General features: G+C 39.6%; 1 protein-coding gene across 1 annotated transcript in view; it reads right to left on the bottom strand.

The window, feature by feature from the left end:
- Positions 1-25,273, bottom strand: part of PCDH15 (protocadherin related 15) — a 2,681,631-nt gene that overhangs the window by 924,711 nt on the left and 1,731,647 nt on the right. Inside the window, exon 17 of the mRNA XM_069240977.1 lies at positions 23,215-23,308. Coding sequence (XP_069097078.1) covers positions 23,215-23,308 — 94 coding nt within the window. The remainder of the gene's footprint in view (positions 1-23,214; positions 23,309-25,273) is intronic.

Here is a 25,273-nt window from a genome sequence, read left to right as displayed (position 1 = left end):
AGAACCAGGAGTCTGGGAGAAAGTTGAAAAGGGATTTGCTTCTGTGGGAAATTGGCTCAGCAACGTTTGGAACGGATTGTTACTAAAAATAGTGAAGGGAATATTGATAATATTAATTTGTTTTTTAGGCTTTTGGGGAATATGGAAAGCTATCAAAATATTGAAAACAAGACGCAAAAGGAGAAGAGAAGAGAAAGAACAAACCAAAATGGTGGAAATATATAGAGAAAAATCTAAAGGGATTAAAAGAAAAAGGGAATTGACTGAAGTGCCAAGTTACTAAACAGAATTTTAATGGAATAAAATTTGTGGGTAGATTTGATGTGATGACATAATTAGTCATCAGAGGAGGGATTGATGACGAAGAAAAAGAGGGTCCAACATATATTCATATATCATGTAACCAAAAGCACATGATGTAGTGTGATTTTACTAAAGAAAATAATGTACGAGGGAAATTGTGCCCTCGGGGTAGTTCGCCATCATTATAAACGAGCTTTATTAATCATGAAGAATTGAAAAATGTAGTAATCCGACATAATTGCAAGTGTATGCCATGATTTCTTATTTGAAACTGTTTTGCTTAGCTTAAATTTAGTAGAGGCTTTGGCCTAGTTGCCTGGTTTCAAATTTTAACTGCGTGGCTTTTGCTTGAACTAATGAAACATATATTCTTGCTTGAAGTTGTATTTTTCCAGTAGAGATGACTAATACACTTATCTCCAAGGTTTCATACTAGGCCAGTTTCATCCCCTTTGATACAAGGTCAGTCTCTGCAGGTGCGGACAATGAAGGTACAGATAGTAAAATAATTGGCAAACCATGTTGCAACTTGTGTTCCAAGGCTCCAAGGACAATGTATGCATAAATGAGCGCTAGTAAAAAGACAATTTTCATTGGACAATTTGAAGCCAACCTATGAACCCTCCAATGGAGACCCTGCAGAATTTGGAATGTTTCTTATTTAAACCCACTGGACAAAGAGAAGTCAGCCATTTTTCCTTGATGCCAATTTGAAGCCAGATGCCAGACTCCATTTTGGACGACACCCTGATGCCCTTTTCTCTATCTGAGAGAAAGAGACTTTAAGAATTCTCACCCTAGAGACTTTAACTTTGATTTGCCCCGTCTTGCCCATGAAGTAATTTTGACCCATTCTCCTTGCCGCTGCAGGGAAGCTTGCCCTTAACTTTGCCCCTTTGAAACCTGCCCCATGCTGATCGAACCGGTACCTGAGGGATGAAGACTTTTCTTGAATGCTGATTGTATTTGGTAAATATGAAAGGATAATTGTATTATGCATTGTGTTTTCCCTTTTAGGTACCAACTGCTATTTTGATAGGGCTTAAGCTAGAAGTTTTCCAAATTTGTGTTGACTAAATTCGTTTGCATGAAGCCCCACATGCCAATGCTAATTAGAGGTTAGTTGAGGTATTCATTCGATGCACCATGCTAATTTGAAATCTTGTTATGCTGACCAATGTGTGAAATTAGTCAAATACAGTTAGTCATATTAGTGATTTGCATTGCCATAACTGAATGTATCATTATCCAGATTTTGCGTAGATTGCGTTTCTTCCACAGCTATGGACAGCCAGTAATGTTCATATACATATATAATTTGGTTTTGAGACTTATATACATCGTGCTAGCTTTGTTAATATAGGGAAATAAATTCATTAACTTTTAATAAACTGGTGTGGTTATTCATGACTGAAAGGTCATGGTGCGCCGAAATACCAACTGCTATTGATTTCTGATGTGCTATATTGATCTATTAATTGAGTATTGATTACCGATTACAATAGTTATTGATTATTGATCTGAATGACCCGACTATTCTAGGATGAGGAGAGCCTGACTTGGCTAAAAGATTCACCGACCTCCAACGTGTCCAGGTACAGGTAATTTATAAGGGCTGGACGTGTTATCAATAGCACTCTGCACTCAGAACTATTGACCGTCAAAAAAAGTGAAGAGTTGCACATACATATGTCAGTACATCTACGCTTATAAATTTACCTTTGTGATTCTGGCCCTTTGTTTCAAAAGTTTTAGTGAGGGTTTACTGTCTTGCTCTAAAAACATGTAGTAGAGGCTCTGCCTTCTTGGAACATCAAGAAAATAGGGAACTACATCTGAAATGCCCCATAAGATCTTCCTGTAACAGGAGCGGCTCCTCCATGAGAGCAGAGGAGAGTTGCCCAGCCAGGGAAAAGCCCCAGAGCGGCTTAAAAATAAAATAGTAATAATGTTTGTTTATTACCATTTTATTTTTCAGCAACCCATCCTGACCGAATGTCAGGATGAGGAGGGGCAATTGCTGCCGAGTGGCAACAGGGAGCTGTGCACTATGTTTAATTTTCTTGTTCACTTCTCTTGCTATTAATGTGACATTCATGGTAACTAATGTAGGTCCCACTACTTTAACCAACCACCACTGGCGTGAGTTAAGTAATAAGTGGTGGGAAAATATGGAAAGCAAAAAGGGAAACAGAACTGTCAGTGATGTTACCTCACAGCTCTCAAATCGGGAAGAAAAAAATTGAAACTACAATAACGCACTAACTAGAACTGCACTTTTTTGCCGAGGTAAAATCATGTGATAATCACATGATTTCACAGTAACAGCAGATCACGCTGACATGCTGAAAATAAAATGTGCACGCTCAACTGACAGAAAATGAGAACATTGGCGAATATCGCCTTTCAGCCCTTCACAAAACATTGTGTTATCCCGAAATTCGATTGTGTGCCGTGCTGACAAAGGACCCATGATTGCAGTTTCTCAAAACGTAAATTGGATCTATAGGGCTTCACTTCTAAGAAGTAATAACTATGAAGTCGCAGCGAATAGAATTTAGTTTGACAAGTACAAATGGAAACTGTTATATCTTGTAGCACTCTGAGGCTGTATCTAATGCTCATTGAGGCACAGCTTTACAACATTTCGAACCGTATCCCTCACTATGGCTGCTCAGGGTACAATATAACGGAAGCACGCCACTGTACTGAAAAAGTGTTAACTCTTACAGCAAAAACGTCTTACTATGAAGTCTTAATTTTGCATTCTGATAACAAGCACTTTTCTTATCTATCAAACATTATTGTAGGATTAGAAGATGAAATACCTTGAACAATTCGAGGAAGAATGCATCACATTGTTCTTAATCTAACGAGGATAATTAGAATACACCTTATATAAATTACACTATGTAATCCAATACAATAGCACATTGTTTTCTTATCCTTGTTATCTGAATAACTAAGGGCCTGTTTGAAAAGTCTTTTTGCATTCACACACGGCCCAATTCGCAGAACTGGACCATTTTCGACCATAAAAAGACATTCTAGAGTGTAAGAAACATAGGTACATATTTACAAGCCTCTTGAGCGACATTAGTGCTGCCATAGTGCCAATATTTGGATGTTACGACAGCGCTAAAGTGGCTTTTCTGCCACGCCATAATTGTAGATTGCTGCCATGCTTGTATTGTGCCACACTGAAACCCCTTGCACCACATTATGCCTGTGTCAGACAAAATGTATGCAAGGGGGCCTTCCGACACAGGGAGGCCTGAAAAAATGGCCCAGTGAAATTTACAAAATTTCACTGCACTATTTTTTCCATCATTTTTAATCCCTGCTCACTGCAGGCGGTAAAATGATGCACCCATTATATTCAATTAGCCTCCCTTCGCTTTACTGCACTTGCGTCAAAATTTTTTACGCTAGTGAAGCAAAGCGCCACAATAGTGTAAAAAATGTTTATGCTATTGTGCTAACTACCACAATGGTTTGCTGTATTGTAAATACAGCACAACCATGGTGTTGTTAAGTGGGGGGCGCAAGAAAAGTGACGCATCATTTATGATGTGCCACTTTCTTGTAAATATTCCCCCTAAATTGCAAATTAGAACAACGTTACTGGATCACAGTTTGGGTTTGCAACTACCCACAAATATGTTATTTGGAAGGGGTGTGTTCATGGTGTCTCTTCCAAATATCAAATCACAATGGGAGGTATTAATGATTGCAACCGAAATCCGGTGTTCCACTACTGAAAGGTATTGGTAAGGCATTTACAATGATTCATAGTGTACTGCAATTTGCAACTTACCTTATTACTATTGACAAGGTAGAACTGAAACCCACTATACACCTGGCTTTTCTACACAGGTCGGTTCCAAAGAACAGAATGGATTCAGTTAAAGTTGGTGCTCAATTGTGATGACTTTTACCAACTCCGTTCTTTGAACATTTAGACCAACTCGCAGTATTCTGTGTCACACTGTTATGAATATAACTAGGATGATACGACTCGAGGGGTGGCAGTGTGGATAATATACTGCTTGTATTTGCCATTGTAAAATCCAACAGGCAAAGCACAGAATTGAGCAGTGGCACACAAGCAGCTGCTCCACCTCTAGTGAATTAGCCCTCTGTATGTAATCCAAAAATAAAATGTTCAACACAGATTTAAAAAAGCATAAGAAAAACTACGATCTGAATGACATGTGATTAACCCAGGGAGAAAACTGATCTATACCAGGTAAAACTGAAAATTCACAATGGCATGCTTTATGCGTCAATCACAAAACGTGAAATGGGACTGAGTGTTAGTGATATTCAAGTGCATAATCTTCTGATTCATTAGTAGGATAAATCTTGAAAATTCCCAAAATGTAATACAGACAGCCGGCCTCATAGATGTGGTTGGGAAAAAGTGAGAAACTGCTGAAGCTTAATGTTGACCTTGTTTTGATGTTTTTGTGTTGTGAGGATATACAACACATACAAATCCAAACAAGGTCAACATAAAGGTTCAGGAGCAGTTTCTCACTTTTTCTGGCGCTCCGGCTTTGCAAACCTCTGAACCATATCTCTGATGCCATGCAAAGCATGTCCGGAGTGATATAATATCGAGGGTAATTAGTAGTGCATGGTAAGGGCCCAAAATTATACTTACCTTATGGGAAGTATTATACTTACTTGAAATAACTCTAACTGCTCAATGTATATGTTTGTGCATGTAAAATCTGAAGTATAATGTCCTTGTAACCTTTGGCTTTTGAGTTAATTTCTAAGGTGTTTTAAACTATATTTTCTAGCTACGATGTCCCTGTAACCTTTGCTTTTTTAGTCAATTTTAGGGTTTGTTAAATTAGGTAAAATGCACATTGCAATACCAGATGACTTCCACCTGTCCCTGTCACCTCCACCGGGCTTGCCTTCTATGCCCCTATTTCCTCCCTCCTGTCCTCCATAGTCCATTTTATTGCCACTCCCTGCTGCCCTCCATGCCCTTTTGTGCTACAACTGCTCCTCCTGTCTAACTCACGTGTCTGTTGTGAAGGCCCATCCCCTGCCCTCCCTTGCCTGTTTCCAGCCCTACCCATCCCCACTGACCTTCATCGTCCTTTGTCCATGTGAATGGCCGTGTCCCCTCCCTATTGCTTACCATGGTCCCTTGTGCTGCACTGCCACCCGCTTGCCCTGTGTTATGTATTGTGCTTCTCCAACCCCTGAGTCCTGCCTTGTAAGGGCAGTTTGGTACCACTGCCCATCTCTCTCCTGCCCTCTGCTATCCGAGTCCATGTACCTACCTCAGTCCTCAAATCTCAGTAATCCAATGTACTACACTTGCCACCATCTTGAACTTGGTAAGAGGGAGATTTTGGAAAAAAGAACTTGGGAATTTATTTTTGTTATTGACTTACATTCAAAAAGAGGAGATGTTAGGGAGGAGACAGGTAACATAAAACCCTTTTGGGCTTAAAACATTGGAAGTCTCCTCCCTGAATTGGACGTTTTGGCATGTATGATTGTACTGCCACTGCCTCTTCCTTCTGCTCTCGATGGTTTGTATTTCCACAGCCTCTTATCCTGCATGGTTAGTTTGTTGCCCCTGCCCCCAGCCCATGCTCTCCCTTGTCTGTTGTGCTACCGCTGCTCCTCCCGCCTGTCCAGGATGGTAAACTTGTTGACCAATGAACCCTCCTCCCTACCCGCACTTATCTGAGTCCGTGGCCCTGACCTCTGCCTCCCCACAGTATTCCAATGGACAACTAGATTGCTAAGATTTTATATTTATCACAAAAGTGTTGCATGCATGATGTAATCTTGATCTAATCAAAAGTGTAATACCTAAAGCATTTCCTTTAGAAGTTATAAAAATGAGAGGGTCTTATTCCCAAAGAAATTATGGTTAGTGCTCTAAAAAACTAAAATGAGGACTTATTTTCTGAGTTTTCGAATGGCGACAAAGCACTTTTAAATTGTTTGCTTTCTTGATGTTTTTTATCAAGTTGATCATTTGATTATATTTTACACTTAGGGGAGGGAGTGTGGTGTTAGAGCCAGAGCTACGACTTTGCCACTGGGTAACAAGCATCCCGTTTCGGTCTCAGATCAAGATACTGTGATTCTGGGCAAATCACTTAATCTCCCTATACCTAAAAGCCAAAGGAATGTGTCTTTGTGTGAGATAACTGACAGTCATGTAAAGCACTCCAATATCTTCCAATACCTTCGGGTCAAGTCTGTTTTATATAAAACTGCAAAAATAAAGAATTACTTATTTTGCATACTTCTGTCATTGGACTACATTTGCGTGATATTTGAGTTACATTTAGGCTCCTTTTTCTGGTGTCCATCTTGGAAGACATATTTGTTGTGAAGTGTTCAAATCTCCTTATATACTGCAGTATCCTTAGTAAAAAATGCTTTCAGTTTTCCACTTTCGACTTCGATTCCATCAAGATGGCAGTAATATGTGCCACACTTTTGGCATAAATTCAGAATGTTAGCACATTGTTTGCACATTAAAACACTAGTAAACTACTGCTCACCAAGGAGTTTTACTGGCAGTCTGCTGCTGGTGTTGAAAGTGCATGTTTTAGTCTGCATGTCAGAATTTTTTCATAAAATAGAAGAGGAAGATATTTGAGAACTTACTTAAAATGTATGGTACTTTTTCTTTCTACAGCGCTAACTATAAATTCTATGACAAAATGAAACCCTCATGTTGTTCCTTTGTAAATTAAGGCCAAAATGTAAGAAAAGTGGTGCTGCATTATATGCAGTGCCACTTTTCTTGCACCCATCAGCGCCCCCTAACACCACCATGTGTGTGCTGTATTAAACATATGGTGCATCATAGCACAGGTTAGGGACAACAGCGTCAACATTTTTTACACTATTGTGGTACATTGCAAGATTAGTGTCAAATAATGTTGCCTGCATAAGGGTCCATTATAAATAATGGTGTGCCACCTTTTAACACCTGCTCTGTGCAGGCATTAAAATAGCCACTATAAATGGCACAGTGGAATCGCATAGGTTCCAAAGCACTATTTGTGCAGTCCCCCATAACGGGGGAACGCCCATCTTGAATACATTATGCCTGGCGCAGGCATAATGTGGTGCAAGAGGTTACAAATTGGCACAATGCATGCATTGTGCCACTTTGTAAATCTGGTGCAGCAAATTTTGCCTTGTTGAGCCACATTAGCATCATACAAAATGGCACTAATGTGGTGTAAGGAGGTGCTAGGCCCTCTTAAATTTGGACTTAAATGTTTTTAGTTTTACCAGTTTGATTCAATCAAGTTGGCTTTAAGTGTGCCACACTTTTGTCATAAGTAAGACTATTGGAACTCTAATTGTGGAAGCTGCAGTAGAACGCAAGGGAATCAACTAACAGGTTGCTCCTGTTGAAAGTACAACAGGACGATAATTTAGAACTCAGTTAAACATGTCCTAATTTTTCTTTCTACAGCAGTAACAATAATTTCATTGACAAAATGAACCCACTAATTGTGTTCCTTTCTAAATTAAATGTTTTAAATTATACCAGTTTGATTCAATCAAGAAAGCCTCAGGTATGCCACATGTTTGTTATAAGTAAGACTGTTAAGGGAAGCTTTAAGCGCCACTACCACCCCCTTGTGCCACATTAGTGTAATTTATTTTTACACTAATGTGTCCCAATGAGGCCATGCCAAAGTAACAAAGTGGTGTAATGTATGTGTTGCAACACTTTGTAACCCTTTGTGCTACATTATGCCTGCACCATGTATAATGTAGGCAAAGGGGGCATTCACCCATTAGGGGGGGCAAAAAATGGCAGAAAGAAATCAAATAGATTTCTTTGCATAATGTTTTTGGCACTTTAAATGTCTGCTCAGAGCAGGCGTTAAAAGAAGGCACGCTATTGTTTACAATGGGCCTCAATGTGCATGGCAGGTTTAGCTTAAAAACAATTTACACTAATTCTGCAAAGCTCTGAACTAGCTTAAACAATGTTGACACTAGTTCCTTAACTACTGCTATTGAGTGCCATATCTCAGATACAGCATGCCCAATGGTGCCTTTAGGGGGGTGCTAAGAGTCACAAGGAAAGTGCTGCTGCAATGGGTGCAGCACCACTTTCCTTAAATCAGGCCCTTAGTACTCTCCTTGTGCTTTAGAATACTGTGGGAGGCTTCAGTAGAACACAAGGGAATCAACGTGACTGACTGCTCCTGTTGGAAGTACGTGTTCGACTGAGAATATCTGACTTCATTCTCATACGCCTGAGAAAGATAGTGTGAATTTACAGAAAACATGCTCTCATTTTAGCTTCTGGAGCACCTTACGTAACCTCTATCTGAAAACCTGGAGAAAACAGTTTTCTCTCAAACATCATTTATTAAATCTGAGCAGAAGGCTTTTTCACAGGGTAAAATCACCTTAGCAACAAATAATTTATATTGTAACTAAAATCCGTTATCACTCTTTTAAGGTACTCCCTTTTTGTGATTCTCAAAACCTGCCATTCAATAAAATGAATGTCAAAGGTATAATGTCTATTGGTCCCAATATGGCTGCAAGCACTTTCTGGTTGAGGCGCTGACAGTCAATCAGATCTCACCATGAGATCGGTCCTTAGGCTCCGCTCAGATATACACATTTATTTTTTCTTTACTATCTCAAAAACTACTGAATGAAATTCCCGGACCCAGAGCTACCTTCCTGCCAATTTTGGTGCAATTCTGTTCAGCGGTTTGGGCTGCAGTTATGTCTAAAATCTCTATAGGAATTAACATGTGAAATACACTTTATTTACCCCCCTTTTTTCCTGTGCACGCCATTGATGGACCACCCCAAAATGTTCCATGCACAACAAGACCCAACTAGCCACTTTTTTTGAAACTTTCATGAAGATTCATCATCCAGTGCCAAAGATTTAACCAAGTCAAAAAATGATTTTGCTATGGAAAGTAGGTGCGAACTAAAGCTACCTATTGGAGACCGCCAGTAAGTAATATATATTTCTTTCTTCCTTTGTTATCAAAAGTTCACAGTTTATTGACTGATTGAAATAAATAATGTCATCATCACTCACAGCACAAATCGTCACAAGCATGCAATTAAAACTACAATAAAATTCTAGATAAAAACAACCTAACAGTTTATTAGGCCATCATACATTCAGAACCCATACTTCTGTGGTACTTCAGGCTAATGCTAAAAGTTATTTCTGCCTGTTAGTCCAGGCTGCATATAAAAATGTAGACACTGGTGACACTATCATCAATGATGAATCACTCTTACATATTCTATAGACAGACACTCGCTCAGTTATAGGAAGATTTTTGCAGAGGGGCACAATCCATCTCCGGCTGGGAACAACATATCTAGGAAAGAAAAAAGGCAAATGCTTGGCTGTTTCATCGGCCGTGCCATACCTGAATTGTGAAAACAGCAATCGTGCACCAACAGGTCTAATCACATCCAGGAAGGGCTCTGTAGCAGGTTCATGCTTATATTGGATGAAGTCATTAACCAATGGGTTACTATCACCAGGTTGAAGAATCCAGAGAGAAAATTGTTCTCAGACTTTCTGCTTTTGAATATGCACAGCATTTAAGAGTAGTGCTTCAAAGGAATTCTAGCTTTACCCAAATAGACCTCAGATTCCTCAGTTATTCTATTTTCTCACCTGCGTGCGCACATCCTAATATGTCACTAAGGCCAGCCCTATAGTAGTGCAATTCCTCTGTTCTCCATATGCGGATCCAGGAAAGCAGAGTTCTTAAGACTGCCAAATCAATTATTGGATGAATTCCTAGATCGAGTATGGGGGGGCCAGAGGGGTGCCCTTCTCCAACATTGTGATGTTCCTGAGGAAATTATTTTCTGTTTACTGCAAGAGTGTTTAGATTGCTCTGGCCCCACAACTCAGCCCCCTGACATGCATTTTATATATGTCTATTGCGGGATTAACAGGAAAGTACTGTGCTTTAGCTTCCATCCTGCCTATTGCAGCCCCTCTATAACTGTTGGTATGCAAGCTTTTCATTATTTGTCCTTCTCAGGCACCCGAATCTGCTAGTCGCACTCCCAGGTAGTAAAATTTGCTAACTCTCTCTAAGGTTTCGGTGTCACTTTGGCATTCAGTTTCCTCCTCCTATTATAGATAATCAACTTAGTTTTCATTGCCTTTACCTCCAAAGCAAAGTCCTTACAAAATTCACAGAAGTTATTTACTAAGTCCTGGAGAACCATCCTAATTTTAGCACGCAGGAGGGTGTCATCTGCATAAAACAACCCTGGTATTTTTTGCCCAGCCAGATTGGGAGAGTCATTGAACCAACTACTCAAATATCCAATAAAATTGTTTATATACAAGAGAAAGAGAGTGGGTGCCAGGATACAACCCTGCATACCCCCCTCAAACCTAATTAGATCAGTTAGCACCCTCTCATTTACATATATAATTTGTGCAATTGTGCCCTCGTGTAGGCAGACAATAAGGTCTAGCAGTTCTGACGGAACCCCGATCACTTGTAATGTACTCCACAACTTCTTTCTTGCGATAAGATTGAAAGTTGCACACAGAGCTATAAAAGCCACAAATAACCCCACCCCCCCACTAGTATCCACAGTCCTCCACTTGGTTTGCAAGAATCTGAAAACCTGGTCAACACTGCTAATCTTGGTCTGAAACCGGCCTGTAGGCTTGAGATGGAACCACTCTCCTCAGTCCATTCTAACAACCGGTCTAAAATCAGCTTGTAGAAAATCTTCTGTAGATTGTCAAGCAGACTGTTTGGCCTGAAGTTGAATGGGACACTGGGATTACCCTTTTTAGTGTCCAGCTCACAAGCGCTCCGTCCCTGTTGTAATCTCTCTTTGGGCTTGTGACCACGCGCATGTCACGCCTGTCACTTTCATTGGTTTATGGACTTGCCTTTTAAAAACTGCTTGCTTTCATTAGTGAAAGGCGTGCATAAGTCATGCCTTATCTGGTGTTTAGCCCTCCTCGAGCGCACCAGCCAACTACTGAAAACTTACAAGGCTCGATGTTTTCAGCCTGGTTTCTGCACTACTTTTTCTTTTTCTTTTACATTCAGCACGATCGTACTGGGTTTTACACAGCGTCATTGCGCTCATTATTTTTGTTTTTTTAATTACAGTACAATCGTGCTGAGTTTCACATTGCTCGATCATGCTCATTTTCTTTCTGTAAATTTGTGTGGCAACAAAAGTCTGGTTAGGAGTTTACAACGATAATAGCTCTAACTCCGGCATATGCAAGATCCATTGCATTGCAAATGCTTGTTTAAAATAGGCACTATCTCAGCCGCATTCCACATAGGAGGAATTGGAGCACAAGCTGCAACCGCATTTAAAATAGTATTAATATAAGGCACCCAAATAGTCATGTTAGATTTGTAAAGATCACCTGGAATTTTATCAAATCCTGGGGCCTCACCCAGCTTGACAGAGTTAACAGCCAATAGAGTTTCTGAAATAGTGTATTCTAAGGTGGTTATGGCCTCCTTCCCAGTAAAACTAAAATCTGCATTCATCCTCCATAACTGATGGCATTCAAGCTTTTCATTATTTGTCCATCTCAGGCACCCGAATCTGCTAGTTTCACTCCCAGGTAGTCAAATTCGCTCACCCTCTCTAAGGTTTCGGTGTCACGTTGGCATCCTGTTTCCTCCTCCTATTATATCATCAACTTAGTTTTTGTTGCTTCTACCTCCAATCCAAAGTCCTTACAAAATTCACAGAATTTATTTACTAAGTCCTGGAAACCCATCCTATTTTTAGCAAGTGGGAGGGTGTCGTCTGCATAAAACAACCCTGGTATTTTTTGCCCAGCCGAGAGTGGGAGAGTCATTGACACAACTACTCAAATATCCAATACAATTGTTTATATACAAGAGAAAGAGAGTGGGTGACAGGATACAACCTGGCATACCCCCCTCAACCCTAACTAGATCAGTTAGTTTCCCCTTATTTACATATTTAATTTGTGCAAATGTGCCCTTGTGTAGGCAGACAATAAGGTCTAGCAAGTCTAACGGAACCCAGATCACTTGTAATGTACTCCATAACTTAATTCTTGGGATTAGATAGAAAGCTGCACATAGAGCTATAAAAGCCACAAACAAATCCCCCCGCTAGTATCCATGGTCTTCCACGTGGTTTGCAAGAATCTGAAAACCTGGTCAACGGTGCTAATCGTGGTCTGAAACCTGCCAGTAGGCTTGAGATGGCACCACTTTCCTCAATCCATTCCAACAACTGGTCTAAAATCAGCTTGTAGGAAATCTTCTGTAGATTGTCAAGCAGACTGATTGGCCTGAAGTTTAATGGGACACTGGGATTACCCTTTTTAGGGTCCAGCTCACAAGCGCTCCGTCCCTGTTGTAATCTCTCTTTGGGCTTGTAACCACGCCCATGTCACGCCTGTCACTTTCATTGGTTCATGGACTTGCCTTTTAAAAACCGTTTGCTTTCATTAGTGAAAGGCAAGCATGCGTCATGCCTTTTCTGGTATTTATCCCTCCTCAAGCGCACCGGCCAACTACTGAAAACTTACGAGGCTCGATGTTTTCAGCCTGGTTTCTGCACTACTTTATCTTTTTACTTTCCACGCAGCGTGATCAGACTGGGTTTTACACAGCTTCATCATGCTTGTTTTTTTAAATTTTCTATTTCAAATTTCAGCACGATTGCGCTGCATTTTACATAGCGCGATCGCGCTCGTTTTCTCTCTTTCAATTTGTGTGGCAATAAAAGTCTGATTAGGAGTTTACAACACTATTAGCTCTCACTCCAGCAAATGCGAGACCCATTGCATTGCAAATGCTTGTTCAAATTAGACACTATCTCAGCCACATTCCACATAGGTGGAATTAGAGCACAAGCTGCAGCGGCATTACAAATCATATTACTATAATGCGCCCAAATAGTTGTGTTAGATTTGTAAAGATCACCTGGAACTTTATCAAATCCTGGGGCCTCACCCAGGTTGACAGAGCTAACAGCCAATAGCGTTTCTGAAATAGTGTATTCTAAGGTGGTTATGACCTCCTTCCCAGTGAAACTAAAATCTTCATTCTGGGATTTCTCAGGAATTGAGTAGAGGGAACTGAAGGGTGACACCCATTTGCCCAGCAATATTGAGGACCCAAAGGAGGATGATGTATTCCTAAAACAATTGCTTGCCAGCTTCCAATAGCAGCTCTGATTGTTACTCCAGGCTGCATCAAGTAAATCCTCCCTGCGTTCACTCTCTCACTGTCTTCTTGCCTGGGCTAATTTCTTCCTACAGTCCACTCTGGTTAACCTAATCTCATTTGTGTCACCTCCTTTAATTGCCTTCAACAAGTTAGTCTTGGCTGCTCTGCACCTTTTGGTGAACCTCCTATTTTGTTATCTAAACCTAATTTTCCCTGATGTGTCGGATACAAAGAGGGTGCCAAGGAAAAGCATAGAAGGTCAGGTGCCCATCAACTATATTCCCATGGTCCCCCCAATGTAAGGTCATGAATTCCAAATGCTTGGCTAGTGACTGATCTGGACAAAGTATCATAGATGGGACACATTCTATAGCTTTCCATTTAATATTCCTCCTGTTATTTGTCAGCTTAAGTTTCTGAACTAAACCACCTAGAATAAGAGTATCAAAACAGTGGAAAAGATTACAGATGGAACTGTATAAGGGGATCGTGGTCACTCTCTTCATGCTACCAATATCTACATATCCACTCTATGTTCCCACAGCCGGGTGTCTAACAGTATATAATCTATATGGCTCTTATAGCTCCCATGTCTAAATGATGGGGACAAAAGGACATGCACGCACAAGCCCATGCACCAAAGTGATGTCCACTACCTGCAGCACTGATCTTGTTAGCTTGTACTTACATGACGTAGACAGTTCAGGTATGGCCCACAATCTGTCCTCGTCATGGGAGAGATCCTGGTCCACCGAATAGGGCTCGAAGGCAACTTTAAAATCTCCTGCTACTACCAGATGGCAGGCTCCCTTAAATCCTGACTTATGCAGGATTTCCGATGTGGTACTCCTCCCCACATTTCTGTTGTACAGGTTAATCAGCAGAACAGGGATATTTTTGTTGACAGGACGAGACCCAGCAAATCGCCTGACCCCCAAGTCCAATTCGGTCACCGTACATTTGAGTGACAAGCTAAACCAAAATAAGTAAACCTTTTGAAGCCCTCCCAGCTGTTGCGCTGAAGGAAAGAACCTAATATCTTTTAAAACCAGACCTATACTTAGGTTCCAAAGCCCAGGTTTCCTGGAAAACGCAGATCTGATGTGTATCTGTGAACTCCCCCAAACCCGGATTAACAAACTTTGGCACAATCTCTGCTATGTTCCAACTGAAGATTTTTGTCAGATGATCAGGATTACCTGACTGCCTGCTCAAGAAGGTAGCCATTAAATTAGAACTAGGTGTTCCCAATGTGTGTGTGTGTATATTTTCCCCCCAAAATATATATATATGTATATTTCAAAAAATGAAATGTAAATTGAATTCCATATTTCTATATTATGTTTATAGGGGCCCGATTATGACCTTGGCAGAGGGGATTACTCTATCACAAATGCCTTGCCTTATATCCTATTGAACTTGTATTACGGCGGACAAGGCAACCATCACGTTTGTTATGGAGTAACCCCCCTCTGCCAAGGTCGGAATCAGGCCCTAAGTCTCTGCCTCAGTAATTTTCTGTGGTAGGGCTTTTGGCTCTAGAACTTATCACTCACAAATTTGGCCCCACACCCGTTTCAGGGGATGGAAACATATAAGTCTACACTTTTGAACAACTTTACACCTGTAAATGGTGAATAGCCAAAAGTAGTAAAGTTAATCAAAATTATGAGTAAACTCACATGTAAATGTTGTAGTGTAAGTTTATCTTTGAGCATAGGCCTCACAGTGGTTTAGTCCCAGACAACAGTCTTTCTGCAGCTTTCAATGTGCAAATGTAGCAACTCATCCACTGCTGATAATAAGTCTGACCACTATCAGTACTGGTTTCATATTTTCTCTCAGAATAGTTTCCAACAGTGTCTTCTCAGACAAAAACATAAGAACAGCCCAGGCTCTGACAGCTGCAGTAAAAACTAAGGACTTAATTTAAGTTTATCAGAAGGGTTACTCTGTCACAAACATAATGACTATACCATCTGTCTTATTACAAGTTTATCACATCCTATGGAAATTATAATAAGACACATGGGCTATCTGTCACTTTGTGACCTCCAAGTTCTAATTTTTTAAATCAAGCCATGTGTATCTATTTTGGTTGGATCTTATGAGAAGCAGGTAATCTTCTTTACTCAGCAACCAAAACAAGTATTTGTAATCTGTTCAACAAATGTACTACCAGAAAATCAGGCATCTATGGTTCATGAATTTAGACATAAGCGAAAAGTACTTATCAACTAATATTACTGTAAATATATAGCATGTACATCGTGTTAAGTGACAGAAAGGAAGTTTGTAAAAAAGAATACTTCTTTCTGTGTCAGCTTAGTGCATTGGTCCCTGGAAAATGCCTGTAATAATAGTAGTGGCATTGAATGTTCAGTGTGTTATGTGTGTGTCATTTATACAGGGCATACAGGGGGTGAAACCAGTTTCGCAAACCTTAGACCCAACAGAAGTGTGAAGGTGAACGGCTTAATTAAGGCTGTCTGCTGACATGGTCTACTATGTAATACCTTACAGGTGTGTAAAGCTATTTAATTTCCACTCTGTAATTCTTCAAAGTTTAATATATAGAGATCGAGTAGAATAATAAAAAAGGCAACGAGTTTGATGGGCAAAACACATGTATTCTCATATTTGGGCTCTTTGGTATAATTCTTACGACTAAGGCATTCATTCATGTGTTGAACCACTCCCACTAACAGTGCAATTGTGCAATTGAAGAAGCAGGAGCAGGGTATCCAAAAAGAAAATATTTTCAGAAGAGTATCCCGGATTAATATTATTCAGTTATTACAAAGGGAGTAGCTAACACCAAATTAATTTTAGTTTATGAATTAATGAGAGAAATGATAAACTCCTAAAGTCAAATGACAAAATGTAGCTCACGAAGCAGCTAAGTAAGGTAGAAACTCAGTAAGCAACTTATATTTTTGCAAAAAACTCAGTAAATCTGACTAACCTCTGTGTACCTTGTAAGACACAAATAAAGAAGATCAGATGCCAAACAGAGAAATGAAAAAAGGAGGGAAAAGAGAATGTCAGAGGCCAGTAAATGTGGCTAACCTCTGTGTAACTTGTAAGACACAAATAAAGAAGCTCAGATGCCAAACAGAGAAATGAAAAAAAGAGGGAAAAGAGAATGTCAGAGGCCAGAGAGAGCAAGAACCCTTCCGTCTAAAGTAACCAAAAACACATTGGCATCTAAAATAGCTGGCCCCTTTCCAAAAGTAAGAAGTGACTGAACCTGCAAAGTATAAGAGGAACTGTCATACATCTGACATGAAAAAACAGTGTACCATCCAAAACAGTCAAGACAATGTAAAACAAAGTGACTGTTGCTCACTGGCAACTTGAGTCTGCAATTGTCCCAGCCCTTAACCTATATAATTTGGTATTACATTAAGCATAGGAGCCAGTACAACAACATTCTCTGTTAGTTCGTTGTGAGTGGGATAACACAGAACACGCACTTTAAAATCTGAAATATATTAATGGCCATGAATCCTGAAAATCAAATAAGTCCACAAATATTGACTTTATAAGGAATAAAAATCCACGTGTCCCTCTCGTAGAAGGGGAATAAAAAGAAAAAGGAAGATGTTTATAGTATAGTGCTCAAACAAGGGAAAGTACTAATAAGGCACCACACAGTGAACACAAATAAAAGTAGAAATACCACAAACCATATCAGAAATTTGAAGGATGTGGAACTCCCCAGTAGAAACCGATGTAACAGGATTGTTTTCATGGGGTTTGAGTTAAAATACACTGTAGGAAGGTATGCTTAAATGGGCAAGTCATATCAAAGCAATCATTACAACCTCAACTCTACCCAATCCCAGTTCTTACAATATGAGGTGTCCTCTCTGTTGGAGCAGATATGCTAATATGAGACATTTCTAATGATTCTCGTAGGAATATTAATGAGAAAACTTGATTAAGAAAACTAATATTTGAAAAATAACGTGTATGGGTAAAATGTGCCCACAGGGAGTGGTCACCATGTGTGTTAACAAGAAGCTAAATAATGAAAATATTCATTAAAAACGTATTTGTGTCATATTTGAATGCATAACCTATGTTTTATGTTAATTTGTGTTCTTAACTTAGCCATACTGGAGGCCTGGTTTTTGCTGGGCCTTGTCTGCTTTAACGCGGAGACCCGACAAAGCTACAGAGGACTGGAACTGGAGAAAAGGACCTTGAACAGTACCGAGTTCAGCAGGCTCTACTAGAAAATTCTGCAAATGTACCAGTGGACAGGAGATGATGAGGACAAGTTGATACAATTATGTGTAGTGTAGGCGAAACGTACTTTCCCAGGACTTGAACAGTGGAAGCACAGACTAGAAGACTGTGAGCAACAATTTCATTACTTGAAGAGCCGGATGATGTCGACAGAAGATCCAATCAAACTAATCGAACTTGAATCCTGAATAGACGTTTACATGTGGTAAACAAAAACTATAGGTTAGAGTCATACTTTATGATAAGGTTGACCAATTAGCAATTAGTGGGATGGACTGAGAGACCCCAATAAAACGTCTTGACAAGGGAAGGAAATTTAGAACGGAGAGGCGAAAGTAGATGACGTCAGGAGACGCTGTCCGAAGTGCTGATAATTGGGCTTACTCTCTGTGAGCCTGATACTTTGCTGATGACTGATGACCTGGAGACAAAGACTGACTCATTGCTGATCCATCTTGGATAGGTAGCTATAACAATGTGACTGGCTAATGCGTGCTTTTCTTTTAGGTACCAACTGCGCTGTTTTTTTATTATTTTTCTCTTTTAGATAGACTTTTTCAAACTAATGATTTGTCTAAATTGTTTTCGCATGAAGACCCACACGCTGATGCTAATCTGGGTAAGGTAGGCTCATAAGGGTGACTTTGATGGTGAAAATTGACTGACTATAGTGCATTGCTGAATTACTCCATAAATGTTGAAGATTTGCTTGCTTATATTGTACTTCAATTACTCTAGATTCTTTGGTGAAATGTTTTTGTGATGATTAATGAAGTCTAATTAACAATAAAGTCAAATAAGGTTTAATTAGATTGTAACTAATAGGAAATAAAAACTATTAACCTCAGTTGAGAGTGATGGTATTTCTTATTAGATAAGGGTTTTTATTAATGTTCGTTATTGATAATAGTGATTTTAATGAGTTAATTGGTCTACCGCTTAACTAGGATACTCCATGCAATCCAAAAGGTTCATCGACCTATACGTGTCCCCTTGTAAGTTTACTTACTAAGGACCAGGCACGCTAGCATCCCTTAAGGCACAATGTGACCTAGTTAGATATTAAAAGCATATTAGATTTCTCTTTGGCTCTTCCCCTCCAAAAAGACAGATAAGGAATCCTCCGTCCTGAACACCATTCTGTCTTTTATCTTTTTCACAGTTAATTTACTGATGGGGAGAAACTGTGTTTCTCAGAACCTGGGTAAACAATCAATATAAACACAAATGGTTCTGTCAGAATTATTTATGAAACATTTAAACATTTTTGGAGATAGTATTAATCTGATCTGACTATTGTTTAAATCAAATATATGAAATATAACCGTAAAGACCACCACGCTCAATGTTAGTTTTGTTGAATTCATTCAAATAATACTGTTGGTGATGTAACAAATGAATGTTTTTCAGTATGTGCTAAGATAATGGTGATAATAGAAGTGTTCCTGAAATCTAACAAAACAGATAATGTTAAAAGCAGCAAACAATTTTGTAATCAAGATTTCCACAATTCTTGAAATAACTTGGCTATTGTCTACTAACCAGCATTCCACTCTCTAGGGAGCACTGGCATAAAATGTCTCCCAACCCGATGGCAAATAGTCCTAGTTTTCTTTTTATATTTTTGATGTTTCCACTCCCTGGTACGGATTTGGTTTTCCTCAGAGAAAGCTGTCAGGTAGACAACACCACAGTTTGAGGCAACTTTAACTAGAAACATCCTCAACCTAATTTTTGAAAAGAGGGGAAATAATGACACAATCAAAAATTGTCTAATTATAAGTTAGGAAAATGCACTACTTGTCTGGTGATCTCATCAATTTCGTTGACCCCATTTTCTTTATAGCCAAGGCATGTATCAATTTACATTCTCTCACGTGGAGGTCAAAGTCATATCTCCCCAAGGGTGTTGGGCCTGTTTGTCTCTAGAGCGACCCAGCTGATACCCTGAGCACTGTGTCCACGGTTGTAAAATGCTCAACTAAAGGAGCTCTTTGGATTTCTCAAACGATTCTGCTACAATGTTGAAGAATCCTCGTTTTGACTTTCTGAGTCTTTTGGTCCACATGAGATGGCATAGACATTTTAACAAATGGATCACATTCGTGCTGCTGAAGTTTGTAAAGTCTGTTAATTTGAATGTACTGTTTCCATGAGTAAATTCCTTCCCTTCTATAATAAGGTGGCAAGCTTTACATTTCTGACATTTGTAGTAATCCCTCAGGGGTGGTAAATCCATTTGTGTTCCTAAGTCAGATTCAGCTGGAGATCGTAACAAGGCTCTTACTGCATAATTCTTTATATTTCTACATTTGTTAGAGGCATGTAATGGCTTCGCTGCAATGCCTAATTCATCTGACTTCAGGTTCCAATATTTACCAATCATCTTCTTGACATCATTGCTCCTAGTGCCAAAGGTAGTTAACACAATTCATTCTGCTAGTTATTTCATTATTTTTTTCATTAGGAATTAGCAGCGTTCTCTAGGATGATACACTGCTCACTTTCTGAAGCATTTCAGCAAACATTTTGGTTATCCCCTCTCAAGTAATCAATTAATCAAAACATTTGAGTCCCTAAAATGATCAGATCTAAGCTTGCTGTTCCTTCTCATAGTGGGAAAATCTTCATATTGTCTTCTAAACTCCTAGGGGTGGTGACTCGAATAACTAAGGAGTGTGTTGCACTCTCTGGGTTTTCAATATAAAATATGTTATCAGCCACTTTGACAGTAATATCTAAGATGTTAATAGGATCTGTACTGCAACACACTGTGAATTGGATGTAGACTGATCTGGCTTTAAGCCAGGACAACAATGATTCTACGTTAACAGTGTTATCAGTCAATATATCTCCACATATCTTTTTCACAAAGTAATTTTTGAGCAAAAAACATTTGTTTCAAATTAGATGTGGATATGCTCATAGTCGTTCATAAACGGGCTTGCCATATCTGGGGAAAATCTTCCCCCCACACTTTTTGTTTGGTAGTAAAAGTTATCCAAAAAAATGAAGAAGTTTCTGGCCATCACAATGCCCAGCAAGCCTATGATAAATTCCGTTGGTACCTGTGCAGGCTTTGGTCTACTCTAAAGTTTTTTCCTGATTACTTCCAAAACTGCTGGTTGTGGAATGCTTGTGTATAACGAGGAAAGATCCATTTGTACCAAGTGTTAATTTTCAGTATCGAATGGATGGTCTTCAATTGTTTGAATTACATCCATTGTGTCCCATATGTATGCTCTAGTTGTGCGCCCAAAGGGTTGTATGAACAAATCTACATATTTACACAATAGTTCTAGCATATAACCACATCTCAATGGTATTGGGTGGCCTGGGGGTTTGTCCATGTATTAGTGTATTTTTAGCAATGTATATGAAGTGGGCATTCTGGGATGTTTCTTGTTCATATTAAGGTTCACTAAGAAAGCCACCTATCAGTCACTGTTCTGATTAGTCTGCTCACCTCTTGTGAGGGATTGGACCTTAATTGTATACAGTGGTCCTGACTACACAATTGCTGCAGAACTTCATTTCTACAGTCTTATCTATCCTGGATGAGTAATGCACACCCCTATCGACAAGTTTGATCACTATATTGGTGCTTTTCTTGTTTGTCTCGAGTGTCTCCAATGTCTGCATCTCTGCTTCAGTAGTATTGTACTTAACATATTTTTTTTTTAACCTAGTAGTTGTGTCACATCTTTGAGTACCACTGGTCAAATATTAATATTTTGTGTGACACCATACATGCTGCAGGGGTAAAAGTGGTAATGGTAATCTAAAGCCTGTGACATCCCTTTTGCCCTGATGGGGTGCTTCTCATAAAAATATCGTAGTTTAAACTTCGTAAAAAAATAGTGAAGTTTCATCTTGATCTTCAAGGTATAGGGATTTTGGTAGGGATAAAAGAAAGTCCCTTGGCTAAAATTTCACATTTTGAAGGCTGTAACAAATATTTGGACAAATTGATTACAGAGTTAGCAGCTGATTTGAGAGCTCCTTGAGTGACATTAGCGTCATTTTTTTATGCTAATGTGGCCCAACAAGGCTAAAATCGCTGCACCAAAATTACAAAGTGGTGCAATGAATACATTGTGCCACTTTGTAACCCTTTGTGCTACATTATGCCTGCACCACACATAACGTATGCAAATGGGGTGTTCCCCCATTAGGGGAGCCAAACAAATGATGCAAAGAAATCTAAGAGATTTCTTTGCATCATTTTTTTAGTACTTTTAATGCCTGCTCAGAGCAGGCCTTAAAAGGAGGCACACCATTATTAACAATGGGCCTCAATGGGTTTTGCAGGATTAGTGTAAAAAAAAATTACGCTAGTCCTGCAAAGCTCCAAACTAGCGTCAAAACGTTTGACGCTAGTTTCCTTAACTATGTCCATGGACTTAGCTACGACGCACACATGATGGTGTTAGGGGAGCACTAATGGGTGCAAAGAAAGTGGTGCTGCACTCAGTAGAGCGCACCGTTCCTTAATTCAGCCCCCTAGAAACCACCATCTGCAGTACCTCCAGAGCACTGACATAAAATACTCTTTGTTTACATACTGCTACACGGACAGCTATTTCATTAGTCAGGATGGGTTCCGCGTTTTCCCCTTTCCTGCTCGCTTTATGAAATAAATAGCTACTTTCTGGAAATCTACCTCGTGTAGATCTAGAATGTCTGGAGCATTTAAGGAATTTATGAGCATTGACTCCCGGATGGGAGTCACATTTTAACCTTTTATGATCATTCAATTTTGCTTGACCACTTTCCATTCTTAAAAGTCAGTCAATCTAATGTATATTATATATTAACTCTAACCGATAGCACATGTGGAAATATTTCTGTTAATTCGTAGTCAATGCATCTTTTATCATGCTCAATGTTTTCCGGAACCACGTATTTGTAAGCCTTGGAATGTATGAGTCAGCGGTCACTTTGCTTTCAACACTGTGCTGAATAAGGACTGTATTTCAACTATAAGTATCCTAAAGTGTGCTGATCTAAGATGTCACTGAGTGTTCAATGTATATCCCCTCCAGTGCCTTTTATCAGTATAACCAAGAAAATTAATAGCAATATCGAGTATCAAAGCAAACAGTATTTCTTTCATCCAGTTGCAAATGCACCGTATGTTTCATTTGCATAAAAAAATGAACAAAAAGAAATGCACTAAACATTTGCTGGCAACATGGAACAGAGACAATACTGTATACATTTTAAGATGATTCCTCGTATGTGCAAATGCTATTTAGTAAATCAAATTGACGTCAGTCCAACTTCACCTCAAATATCAGCAAAGACGCTTGTTTGTAGTCCGAGTTGCGTTCGTGAGACAAGGTTTTTATAGATGTCTACGTATTTTTTCTAAAAAGTTTTTACTTGTGCAGCATTTTTCAAAAAACTGAAACGAAAGGATGAAAGCTATACTCACTCCATCCGGCCTACCATCTGAAGCAATGATGATCAAAATATACCGATCGGTGCTTTCTCTGTCCAGTGGCTTTGCTAAAGATAAGATCCCAGAACTGTAAATAAAACAAAAAGAAGGCTTTCAACATAATGTGCACCAGAATCCTACTTCCAGCAGTGACAGGTGTTATTTACGCAGCTCTCTTTTTTCGACAGCGCATTTTCAAACAATTTCTCGGTTGCTTGGGGTTGTTAAAGTCTCATGGACTGTAAAGGAGCTCTTTACTCCGATGACAGCACTCGATAATAATGCACTGTATGTTGGAGCTGGTGGAACAATTTAGACCGTTTCTAGAAGTGCGAGATTATGAGCCATGCACAAAAACTCAGACTGACCTAGCTGATTTCTTCTGCCCAAATTTTGTCAGGTAAAACCCGGCGAAAGTTGTGCATAGAAAAACCCAAAGTGGCAGATTTGAAAGCCCTTTGCGAGATATATCACCACATTACCGTAATTCTTTTGATGCTAATGTGATGATATTATAGCAAAAACACTGTGCCATATTTACAAAGTGGTGCAATGAATGCATTGTGCCACTTTGTAACCCCTTGAGCCACATTCTGCTTGCGCCAGGCATAATGAACCCCTTGAGCCACATTGTTCCTGCACCAGGCTTAATGAATCCAAGGGGGATGTTACCCCGTTAGGGGGGCTGAAGAAATGGCACAAGGAAATCTAAAAGATTTCTTTGCACCATTTATTTCACATGTTTTGATCCCTCCTCAGAGCAGGCGTTAAAAGGGGGCACACTATTTGTTACAAAGGTCCCCTATGTACTATTCAGTGGTGCTAACCCTGAACATTACATCAATAGCGTCCAAAATTCTGATTCCATTGCTCCTTTTCCTGCGCCATGGAGCGGCATATTTGAAATACAGCGCAAACATAGTGGCAAAAGGGGGGCGCTAAGGGGCGCAAAGAAAGTGGTGCTGCATTTTCTGCCCCAAGATTCCAAGTTTTGCATCTCGAAAAGGGAAAACAATTCTGTACAGATTTACTAACCAATGCAGCAAGGCAGCTTTCTGTATAGTGTTGCGGGAAAAGGGGAGAGCAGAAATGCATCGTACCAACTAAAATATGGCACACATGTTCTCTCATTTGAAAGCAGCACACATGGAAAAAGGGGGTAACAAGGAGAAATGAAGATGTTTCTCCTCCTTGCACCTTTCTTGGATAGGTGCTCCATTTTGACACAAACCAGGTTTACTGCCTTTCATTAGTCTGGGTTTGCATCAACAAATATGAGTGAATGCTTTGGAAAACCTATACTCCAGCCATGCCACACCTACCCTTCGAGGTTTAACACAACTCAGAACAAGGCACTGTGTTGTGCTTACTGTTTTTTTTGTTTTGTTTTTGCAAAGCCACGCAAGGTAACACCAATCCCCCCTTGTGCAGCTTTGTAAATTTCTGCTAGTATTTTGCATAATGACTGTGCTAAAAAAAAGTGGTGCAACCAAAACGTAAAATGTTAAAACTGATATAATGTTTGGCAGCGGGTCAAAATAAACACTGCACATACCCCTATCACCTGTTACAGTAACAATGAAACAAACATTTTTATCATTCCATGTGTGCACTTATCACAGCACCTGCCGCCAAAGAGCCAACCCCGAGGGATAACAAATGAACAATATTTTGATAGTGCACCACTTGTTTAGATATATCAAAAAAGTCCAGACATTATGTAATGTCACATTGTTGTCTTCATTTTATTAAACCTTTCTTGAAACACGATCATAAGAAACATCAGCCAACACGTTTCGTCCTCGACATAGGACTTCTTCAGGGCTTGTATATTTATAACTTTTATGGTAGTCACCAAAATAGATGTCAGGATCGATAATGTTCATACCATATGGCCTACGTAAGGGCCAAACCTCTGCAGATTACATTATGTCTGGATGTGAGCAAGACTGTAGCGTTCCACGCCGTGACGATATGGCCAAAGTAAGGGTCAAACCTCTGCAGATTTTGTTATGTCTGCATGTAAGCACGACCATAGCATTCAATGCCGTAA

The sequence above is a fragment of the Pleurodeles waltl genome, chromosome 6, assembly GCF_031143425.1.
Source record: "Pleurodeles waltl isolate 20211129_DDA chromosome 6, aPleWal1.hap1.20221129, whole genome shotgun sequence".
Taxonomy (NCBI): domain Eukaryota; kingdom Metazoa; phylum Chordata; class Amphibia; order Caudata; family Salamandridae; genus Pleurodeles; species Pleurodeles waltl.
Note: the sequence above shows the minus strand (reverse complement) of the source record. Positions and strands in the feature narration are given on the sequence as shown.